The sequence below is a fragment of the Aptenodytes forsteri genome, unplaced genomic scaffold (assembly GCF_000699145.1).
Source record: "Aptenodytes forsteri isolate BGI_AS27 unplaced genomic scaffold, ASM69914v1 Scaffold72, whole genome shotgun sequence".
In the NCBI taxonomy this organism is placed as follows: Eukaryota; Metazoa; Chordata; class Aves; order Sphenisciformes; family Spheniscidae; genus Aptenodytes; species Aptenodytes forsteri.
Window position 1 is genome coordinate 906177 of NW_008796193.1, and position 10899 is coordinate 917075.

Below are 10899 nucleotides of genomic sequence, written 5' to 3' on the forward strand. Positions count from 1 at the left end.
AAGGCCCCCACCCCTGCCCCCAGCACAGCCCCTGCCTGCGGGAGAGAGGGGGTCAGGGCAGGCGATGGCTGGAAACTTACAGCTCCACCAGCCTGTTCAGCCGGGAAAATGTCCCATCTTGGATCCACCTGAGTTTGTTTCTGCGCAGGATCCTGGAGGAGAAGGAAGGGGAGAGAGAGTGTGGGTACGGCACAGCCCCACACACCCTTCGGGAGCATCGTCCGACCTCCAGACTGGCTGCGAGGGGTGCTGGTGCTGCACGGGGCTCACCCACAGGGTGCACCCAGCCCTGCTGCGTCCCTCCCAAACGCACCGAGCCACAACCATCACCTCCAGCAATGCTCTGCCACTGTGAGGAAGGTCTAAGCCAGAGCCCAGCTCTCAGGTGCAAGGCTCCATCTCACACAAGCCCACAGCTCACAGATGAGCCCATCAGAAGCGTGGAAGATGAGCAGAGGTGGTTAAAGGGCTCAGAAGTAAAAACCCAGAATGGTGCACCAAGAAACACAAACGGTTTCAGAGGTCATATATCCTCCTCTGCAGCAGGAGCAGAGCCCTGCGGGATGGTACATGCTTGAAGGTGCTGGGACACCCTGTGACTGCCATGGCCCGGGGACGGTGGTCCTTGGCAGAGGTTCACATCATGCAGCCGGGCTCTGCCGAGCTCAGACCCTGACCAGGGCAGCCCGCTCTAGCATGGCTCATGGTGTGGCTGGACGGGATGGGGGAGATGGGGGAGTCCGGCCAGGATGGCTCATCCCACAGAGCCTGAACACGAGCTCCTGTCTCATCTGCTGCCTCTGCTCGCAGCCTCTGTCTCCTGCGCTGGTGCCACCAGCGGGGCGTGTTTACGCCGTCCGTCTTGCCCGTACGGATGTTTCCATGGCACTGCCATAACAGCCCCGGGAAACACGCTGCTGATCAAAGCCAACTGGCTTGGCTGTGGGAGGAAGGGTGGATGGCAGGGCGGCTCACCCACCCGGCACAGGAGTCTGCGGGCAGCTCTCGCTGGAGGAAAAAAATGTAGTGGTGTACATTTTGGTGATTTAATGCCTGTTGGGGCTTCTCCAAGAAAGGCAGGAGGGGGGCCAGCATCTTTATGCAGCAACCTTTGGCTGGAAAGTCACAGCAGAGCTTTCCAAAGCGCTCATCCTCAGCGACATCATTGTGTGGGGGCAGTCGTCAGAGGAGGACCAAGATCGGTCCTCAGGGACTGCCAGGTAAACTGCAAAGGGGATCTTCACCCCATCTGCATCTCCACCTCTCCATGGGCCAGCCTGGGACAGCTGCTCTTCACTGCCCGGCCAGGGACCACGAGGTGGGCACGGGGTGCGACACTGCCCTGCCGGAGCGGCCTTTCAAATGCGCTGCTCGGCATCTCTATTACCTGCTGGGACCTCCGTTGGGAGCTGCAGGGAGTTGAAGAGCATTTTGCAGAACTCCATGCGAGAGGAGGGAGCTGCTGTGAGACTGGAGCACTCAATGCCTCCACTCTGCTGCTACCTGCTGCGTAGCCTGCTCCTGCATGGGGCTGCTGCCGCATTCGGGGCAGAGGCATACTCTGCTGTGCCTTGCAGGAAAATGAAGTCTGGGGAAGGAGAGGGGAGAGCAGCTCCTGCTGGAGATGATCCCACCCCAGCCCCATATCAGCTACTGTCCAGAAAAGCCCTGGATTTATTTGCTTACTCCGATCCGGCAGCACTGGCACAGGGTCCTGCAATGCATGCCCAGTGCTCCCGGTAACCATGATTGCCAATCCTCTAGGAGGGTGGTTTGGCTCCCCTTCCCACTTCTGCTCTCCTGCTACCACCCTGTGGCCACTGGTAGCTTTGTGCTCGTAGGTAACATCTGCACAGTGCACAACTCTCCTGTCCTTATCTCCTTGGGCTCCTGGGGCCGTATATATCTCTTTGGGAGATATATGACCGTCATGTGCAGGAAAACTAGATTTGGACGCCAGTGGAAGGGTCTGGGCTGGCTGCAAGCTCTGGTATCCACACCCCATAGGAAGCTTTCTCCATGCCGTGTCCTGCCACTATCTCCCAGCTGAAGAAGGTCCCCATTTGATTTGATCAGCCCCCACGGGCTGGTGACAGGGTGCTGGGACAAGCCCACCAGCTCCCTAACCCAGGGTTAGCCATCCTCCAGCACAGAGCCCCTGGAAAAGGCTCTAGGGCCCTGATCAAGTCCCTACAAAATTAATGAAGTTGACTGCACTGCTGATGCACTGTATACAAATGTGGGCTGAAACCATTAAATGCAAGACAGCAGCCCCTTATCTAGCTGAGATCAGTGGGAAACAGGGGGCCCAGCCAAGTGCTGGCTATCCCCGCCTCCTCCCTCCATGCACCCACAAAGAGACAGGGTCTCCACCAGCAAGTGGGGGCCACGGCTGGGCCCCCGAGGTACTCACAGCACCGTGAAGTGGTGGCACTCCTGGAAGACAGCCCTGTGCACCGCCCGGATCCTGTTCCCTTCCAGCTCCCTGCAGAAAGGCAATTGTGGCTGCTGCTTCCCCGGGCTCTCCCCGCCCCATACCCGCCGTGCTTGGGGGCTGCCCAGCACGATCTGCTCCTTCTCCACCAGCTGCCTTAGCTCCTGCTTGCCCCACCTCACCCCCATCCCCTGTGGGATGCTCCCAGCCCTTTCCACCCCTTCTCTGCTCCAGGAGCCTGGCTGGGGAGCGGGAGCAGCCCCTGCCCACCCCGCAGGCAGCCCGGCCTCGCTGCCGGCAGGCAGGGTACTCACAGCCAGCTGAGCTTCGGCATTTCTGTGCAGAGGGAGGCGTTGGGTATTTGAGTCAAAGAGTTGTTCAGCATGTACCTGGCCGGGAGGCAATAAGGACAAACGGGGTCACAGCACCATACGTCTGCCCGGGAACACAACCCTTTGCACGGATATGGTCCTGCTGCTGCTCCTGGACCATGCAGTGTGTCGTGAGGGCTTTCTGCTGGTCCACGGCCTCACCTGGGGGGACTGCGTGGGCTGCTCGCACAGATACCCAGGGACGAGCTCAGGGCTGGTGGTGCCTCCAGCAGCCAGCCCAGAGCAGCATGGCTGCGGCTGCACCGGCTTCCACATACCCCGGCAGAGCAGCCACAGCCACGCAAAACCACAGAGCAAGTTCAGCTGCCGCCGCCCCGGGCAAAGGCCTGGCACACGCAGCTGTTAATGGCAGTGCCCAGCTTCATTCACCTTCTTTGGGAAAGATGTAAAGGTGACGATACAGGGCACGTTTAGTGGATGCGGGAGATGCTCTCCAGTGAGCTGTGATGGGCACGTCACCAGGAGAGCAGTGCATGAAAGCAGCAGCAAATGACCCCAGAGTGACAGCGAGTAAAGGCAAATTTATAGCCTGAACTCCTGCTGGTGTTTTTCCCAGCACTTTTGCACATGCCTATGTGCACACTGTTCCTCACTGCACATTCTGTGACTGCAGTTTTAGTTTATTTGATTTTCTAACAAAAATGCAGAAGGATAAGCAGAGTACGTCACCAAGCAGAGCGGCGCTACTGCCTGCAATGTGGGAACGCATGGCTGAGGGGAGCTCCGTCCCCCCAGGGCTGTCCCCCACAGCCCACACAGCTCCTCCTCCTGGGACACAGCGGGGACAGGTCTCTGGACGCCAAGTGCTACCCAGGTTTTGCAGAGGAGCAAAATCCCGGAGTCACAGCCCCTCTTCCCCAAGCGTGCTGCCAGCCCCAGCTGCCCTCAGTCCTCCCCGTGCTGATGGCTCCCCCCGTCCTCAGGTACAGCCGTTACCCGAGTCCTGCACACCCCCAAAACCAGCTTTCAGGCTTTTACAGCAAACTCCAGTGGTTACATCTCCAGCAGAGATGGTGTGAGCCCGGATCAGCAGCCGTGGCTGAAGCACTCTCCTTGCAGGTGTACGCCCAGGGAACACAGCTTAAAACATGGTCAGATGTACGTGAATACGTATGTGCGCCTGCGCACTCACACACACACACGTGTTTTTTCCACTGTAGCAGCCAAAACTTCTCCCCTAACGCTGACTTCAGGCTGCTGCCAGGGTTTCCGATCTGTATTCTGGACTATGGAGAAGGTGTTAAAGTCATCTTACAGCGATTGCAAAATTGTTTTTATGGTGGTTAAAGCAAATTTGTTATCCTGTACGTCCATCTTGGAAATGGTTGGACCTTAAAAACCCCCTGGCTCGAGATGACCTGGTCTGAAAACACCCAGCAGAGGGGCAGTAGTTTGGGAAAGCATCGGATCCTGTTTGCAGTCGCTGACTCAAGGAAAACAATCAGCGACCCAAACCACAGGCACTGCTACCCATCCTGCTCATCAGTAAGTGCTGAGGCTCTGCTCAGGCCAGACTCCCCAGGGACACGTCTGTCCCTGTCCCAAGCAAAAGCAATAACCCTGATTTTAAGTAGAGTGTGCTGAGAGCAGGAGATGGCACAGAGAAGCAGCAGCACCAGCAAAGTGGTTCCCCCTGCCAAGTCAGGCATCCCCTGCAGCTCCTGGAAATGGGAGCGAGACAGACATCTCCCTTGTACTGTCGCCCCTCGTGCCCCAGGGAGGGCGAGGAAGCCACAGTGTCCTTGACTTGCCCCAAAAAAGGCTAGAAGCTGCCTGGAGAAGGGGTGCAGGAGGTACCAGACAGACACCCACAGGAGCAGGGTCCCCCCAAACCCCGCGGAGGGCTGCCCCCCCCACTACTTACAGGAAATACAGAGACTTCAGCTCTGCAAATGTTGCGGGGACGATCGTGGCAATCCTGTTGTTGTCCAGCATCCTGGAAGGAGAAGGGGAGAAGTGAGACGAGGGGACCCGGAGAGGGTGAGGAGGCAGTGGGACTCTCCTGGCAGGGGGAAGCCCCCACATTTAGCACCCATGCTGCCCTGGCTGGAGGGGGCTCTGTGCCTTCTCCCCTGCAAGCTTCCATGGACACCCGTCCCCAGGTAGGGGGCTGCCTCCCTCTGAAGCCCTTTCCCCCCCTTTCAATCCTGCCCTGGCAACCCTGGCTGAAGCGTTAGATCCAGCTGCAGGGTCTGGATTCCTTCACAGTCAGGGTCTGTTGGATTTTTCCTCTCTTCTGCTGTGAAGTAAAGATAAATTAGAAACCATTTGGGGAATTCAGGGCTGTGCTTGGCTTCTCAAAAGTCCTCTGGCTTATTTGTACCACAGACCACCCTCCGTGAGCTGCTCATCCTTCTGTTTTTCCCTTTTTGATTTAAGGAATAACTGCGCTGGTCCCACAGCAAGTAAGAGGAGGGTAGCCTGGGCGGGTGGCAGACCTGCCCGAGCTGCTTTTGCAAACGCAGAACAGGAATGAACCATCTTGTAAAGTGGCCTTTATGGTTTCTTATCTGTAGCAAAACCTTTATAAGCTCCGTGTGTAAAACCACACACCACATGGGCCCAGATCAAAGAGAGCCTTTGAGAATAAACAGACGGGAAGGATATTAGCTGTACTTTCAATTTAGGTGTGTATTTTTCAAGGTGATGGAGCTGCAAATCTCCGTGTTTAACAGTGTGCTTAAAGCCTTTTATACACAAGCCTCCAATGCTCCAGCCCAGGAGCTGAGGCTGTCTCTGCACGAAGCCCATCACCGTGCCCTGCCGCTGCTGCTCTGGACCATCAAGGGGAGCACAGCACAACGATGGGGACCAGCCGGCCATAACGAGATTTCGGACAAGACCACGTCCAGTCTGTGCTAAATCTGACCCCAGTAACAGGGGAGGGAAACTCAAACAGGAGTTTCATAAAAGAGCCGCAGCAGAGGCCAAGTGTGCCCTGGCCCCCAGGGCTGGTGGGGAAGGCGGGGAGGTGGAGACCCAGCCGGGCACGGCACCCATCGCCACCACGGCCCCCAGCATGGGCACGTTACCGCAGAGAGCCTGAAGCCATCATGCCCACTTCCCCGCTCCCCCAGGAAGTGAAATGACGGTAAATGCAAGAGCCGGGATCAGTCACATATTCTGATGCTGTTGGGACTGGCAGAGGAACTCACAGCCACTCGAGGTGATGCAGGTCCTCAAAAACCCGGGGCTTCAGCTGCGTGATCCTGTTGTGGCTGAGGAACCTGGAACCAGTGCAGAGGAGGAGAGCGAACCTCAGACACCGCTGCCGATTAAACCCCCTTTTGCTAAAGCTGTTCTTCCCGAGCTGCCCGTGGCCCCTGGCTTTTGGGTACCCGTGGCACCATCTCCCTTAGCAGCAGCTCAAACGCAGGATCCCAGCTCAGGCTGGATAATGTGGAGATGGGAACAGCCATGTTTGTAGGAGGGGAAATGCCTCTGCTCTGCTCCACTTTCACCCAAAATACACGCAACTCCAGCTTAAAGCATGCTCGATACTGGCTCTTGCAGGAGCAAGAAAAAGGGCTCAGAACCTGGCCTCGAGCCGGCTGTGCTGTGAGCCTTCATGCCAAGAGGAGCCGAGGACTGTGTCCGTCCCAGGGCTCCCCTCCCCAGGGCCCCGTAATGCAGACACCTTTACTCACAACATTTTAAGCTGAGAAAGTCCAGCAAAGGCTTTGGGTGAGATCAACCGGATCTTGTTGTTTTGCAAAAACCTATTTAAAAAAAAAACCACAGAACAGCAAAGAGATTGAAGAAGTATGTTTTCTAAGGGATTCTCAGGGTCTGTGGTCCCTAGGGAAGAGAGGGATGTGCCCACATCTGCAGGACACCAGCCACACGGCTCGCAGGACTGGCTGCTGCCTGCCCAGCATCACGGGCCGGCTGTCCCCGGTAGTGCTTGGGGATGGAGGTCCAGGCTGCAGCCCCTGCTCTGCCAGGGGCTCCTTGTCTCAAGCGACCCTAGAGAGGCTGTTTTCCCTCTCTGCCTCATTTACTCCATGCAAAGGGAAGGAAGCTGAAAGTACAGATGCCTGACAGTCACAAGCGGCTGCTGTGAGCTGTTTCACATGGTTATTGCCATACGAAGCTGCCGTCCCACCCACGAGAGCAAACACCCCTCTCCCCGTCACCCCGTTCCGCTGGGTCCCTCCCTGAACTCTCCGGTGCAGCAGCCTAGAAAGGTGATGGGCTGAGCGACCAAAGGGTCCGAGCTCTCCAGAGCAGGACAGCTCGCTCATGAGGCATTTCACGCCGCCATGCACACGGGGCGGTTATCAGCCAACACGGGCGCTGCTCCGCAACCTGCTCACCCACCCGTTGGGAGCGGCACGGTGCCGGCAGCGTGTCAGGAGCTTGCAATGCCTACAGCAGGTCCCTGCTGACTTCAGTGGGCACCACGGGCCCCAGGAGCTGAAAAAGCTGCTGTCTGGACAAACGTAGCGTCCCGTCAGAGTGCACTGTCCCAGACAAAGCTATCCCAACAAGTGCACACACTTATCCCTCTACACATGGCCTCACCGCTGCCGACCTGCGCATCCACTGCTCTCCCCTTTTATACAAGCCAGCCAGAGAGCAGGATGAAGAAAGGCGATACTCACAGCTTCTTCAGACTCCTGTACCTGCCAAACTCATTGTCCAGCAGAGAAGGGATTTTATTTTTCTTCAGGTCCCTAGCAGGAAAACAGAAGGATGAAAATCAAGCCCAGGGCCAGCAGACTAGGACAGAGGACAGGCCTTTAGCAAAGGAGAACAGTGAAGACTAGACCCTCTTCTTCCTGAGCAATACAAACAAAATGCAAGGCAGCTGCTGTTCATTAACACCACATTGCTAATTGCCCTCTCACTCTGCAGGCCTTATTTGCTGCAGAGGAGTTTTTTCGCACTCTCCTCCCTCCCTAGCCCTTGCTTTTTGTGTGCAAAGGGCACCCCAGGTCTAGACCTTGCCGACAGTCTCCAACCCTGTGCATCTCGGTTGGAGGCTTGGCAGTGAAGGCAGGCTCCCCAGTCCTCACCCCCGGCAGGATCCGGCCGTTCCCTGCTCCCAGCTCAATGTGGCTTGTGGGAGGGTTGCAGTGAGCAGCTGAAGCTCAGCAAAGAGGAGTCTGTTGGCACGGAAAGGCCTCTTTGCTTTTTTGGATCCAGGGAGAACAAGTAAAAGCCAGGGATTTTATTTCCTTCCCTCTAAGCTTGTTCTCCTGCCGGGTGGCAGTGCACGCGCTGCTCGTGCCTCTCCCAGGGGAGAGGGGTGCATGCACCCACTGCTACTCACATCCTGGTCACGTTGGAGGAGACCCAGGGGACAGTGGCGAGGTCCCGCTCGGTGCAGTCTACAGCCCTTCCCCAGCACCGGCACTGCTCTGGGAAGACCTCCAGCCCTGCGGGCAAGCAGAGGGGACACGCTGAAGGGAGGGCACAGGGGGCCCGTGCGGGGCGGGGGAGACCCGCAGGGTGGGGAAGGATGCCCGGCCCCGGGGAAGACGGCTTACAGCAGGCGTCACCCTCGTCTTCCACCGCCACCCGGCTGCTCCTCGCAGCCAGCATGTCACCCAAGATCTGCAGCCAGCCGCTGTCATCCACTGCAGGGCAGAGAGCGGGGATCACCGTCAGAGGCACCGGCTGCCGCGCACAGACATCGGTGTGGAGCAAAACCCCGGCAGCCTCGGGAGAGGGTGCTGGATCGCACGAAGCCTGAGGCCTGGCTCCAGCCCCACAGCTGTACCGGGGCAGAACAGGGGTTCATCCAGCCCCGTGGCATGTCTCCAAGTGCAGTCACAATAAAATTTTCTTTCCTCTATTTCTAGCATCCCACCTAGCCCGCTTTAAGGATATCCTGAGCCAGATGCTGCATCCAAGCCACTCAGTTAACCAGCTCCCAGAGGGTATGAATTTGTCCAGTCTCCAACTCATTTACACTCTTAGACTCAGCATCCCTGAGCAAGGAGCTCCACAACGGCACTGTGTATTGTGCAAAAAAAGGAACTAATTTTGTGTCTTTAAATCTGCTGAACCCACATGTCCTGACTGATAGTGCAGAGCCCCTCGGCTCCTCTGCCTTTCCACCACGGCCCAGAAATAACTGCCCCAGCCTTGTAGCAACGAGGGTTTTCCTGCACCCCAGCCCAGGAGAATCCCTGACAGATGAGCTCCTCCCCGGGGCACACGTGGCCACTGTGCCAGGATGGCGTGCAAATGCAAGAGCTGGGGAAGTGGCTGGATAATGGAGCAAATCCAGGATTCCTCACGCTTCCCGGGGGAAAAGCAAGCTCTGCTCTAATGCACTTGTGGTCCCAGGTCCTGGTGTTCCCAGGTCCGGTGGTTATTCACTCTGAGGGCATCCCTCTTTGTGAGGGGCTTGCTGCCTACCGCAGTTCTCCTCGTCGGCTCCGTTGTCGCAGTCGTCCTCCCCGTTGCAGTGCAGGGCCTGGGGCAGGCAGACGGAGAGGTTGCCGCAGGGAAACTGCCCCAAGGGACACGCGTGCCCGTACCGCTGGGAGTGGACCAGAGGAGGCTCTGCTGAAAGAAGAGGAGATGCTCAAGTGCTGGGGCAGCACCTCCTGCCCCCGGACCCCTCGCAGATGCTGCGCTGTTGCCTTCGGGGTGCTGAGCTCCTGGGGCCACATCCTGCTTTATGCCCAGCTCCCGTGACTTTTGGGGCAGAGCGAGGCTGGAGGGCTGAAGGGTGCCTGCGCTGCTGCTGCTGAGGACCAGCATCACCACGGGGGTGCCCTGCAAGACCGCGCTCCGGCCGGAGCAAGTGTGAGCTGACGGGGTGCTGGAGACCACTGAGGAGGCACAAGTGTGCCCCAGGGGAAAAGAAGGACCCAAACCCTTGCTTTCAGAGGACTTTTAGCTGGCAAAATGCTGCCCTGAAGCCAGGAGACCTGGGCAGAGGCAGTTCTGCTGAGAAGTGCATGGAAATGGAGAGCCCCAACAAACCAGCCACCCCATCCCTCCTCCCCATGCCTCCTTCCCAGGCCCCCTGCCACCCCCGTCCCCAAGGCAGAGCCCTGTCCCCGGGTGCAAAGCTGTCTTGGCAGCTCCGGCTCCCCTTTTGCTGAGCCCTTTCCCTCAGAGCCATCAAAGATAGCCAGCTGCAGGGCCCTGTTCGTTAATATCGTGCAATTATCCATGGCAGAGGCATGCTTCAGATCCAGCTAAACGCTTCCACAGCCCGCTTTGATCAGGGCCCTGGGAAGTGGCAGCCGTCAGGCAGCGGGGGAACACGGCCTGGGGGGGTCCAGCTTGTCGCTCAGGATTTTCTCCAACTGCCAGGCTATTAATTGCTAATGTTCATGCTATAATTAAAAGCACTTTGCCTCACTCACCCCCCCCCCCCCCCACCCTCCCCCCACCATTAACCATCCCATCAGCAAGCATTGCGGCGTGATGCGGGAATGGATAGGATGCAGGGGTGACCGGTGGGGATCCGCAATGCCCCGGTGGGCAGCATCGCGCGGACACGGTCCCCTCCGACCGGCCCGGCAGCCGAACCACGGGTGCCCCGTCCACATTGGTGGGGTTTTCCTGCAGACAGGTCGTGCCTGGACCTGAGGAAGTTTTCCATTAGACTAGAAATATCCCCGCTTTCTGCCAGAGCTGGCTGAGCTAGACATAAACAGCGTGCACTGCCTGAATCCTTGCCTGGACATCTCTGACCGGCCAGGGGTCCTGCAAGCCTTCCCCGGGGTTTACTGACGCATCTGGGGTGTTTGTTCTGGGGAAAGCAAGGACTCCAAATCCACACAAACCTTGATGGATTTAACCAACATGATTCAGTGTTTTAAGATTTGGAACAGAGTCTATTGTGGCTCCATAAAACTTCCCTGAAAACTGGAGCCATCCCAAACACCTCTGGAAGGGATCTCTGTCCCCTTGAAGCCATAAAGCGGGTCCAAGTGACATTTTTAACAGACCCATGCTATTGCTCCTCTTCGTGTCCCACCTTGAATCAGCCGGGACCCCATGCCCCAGCCACGGGGCAGCCTGCGGCACGAAGGGAAACCCCATTTCTGTAAGGTTTTGAAGGCTGAGCTGTTTCTCTGCCCGGGAGGAGGCTGTGCCCCCCGC

The 10899-nt window shown here is 57.8% G+C and overlaps 1 protein-coding gene across 1 annotated transcript in view; it reads right to left on the reverse strand.

The window, feature by feature from the left end:
- The window catches only part of LOC103906223 (relaxin receptor 1), a 22135-nt gene that overhangs the window by 6338 nt on the left and 4898 nt on the right, over window positions 1-10899 (reverse strand). Inside the window, exons 2-11 of the mRNA XM_019474299.1 lie at window positions 9196-9342; window positions 8319-8408; window positions 8102-8207; window positions 7431-7502; window positions 6474-6545; window positions 5982-6053; window positions 4691-4762; window positions 2749-2823; window positions 2414-2485; window positions 81-152 (exon numbers count right to left, since the gene is read on the reverse strand). Of these exons, the coding sequence (XP_019329844.1) occupies window positions 81-152; window positions 2414-2485; window positions 2749-2823; window positions 4691-4762; window positions 5982-6053; window positions 6474-6545; window positions 7431-7502; window positions 8102-8207; window positions 8319-8408; window positions 9196-9342 (850 nt within the window). The remainder of the gene's footprint in view (window positions 1-80; window positions 153-2413; window positions 2486-2748; window positions 2824-4690; window positions 4763-5981; window positions 6054-6473; window positions 6546-7430; window positions 7503-8101; window positions 8208-8318; window positions 8409-9195; window positions 9343-10899) is intronic.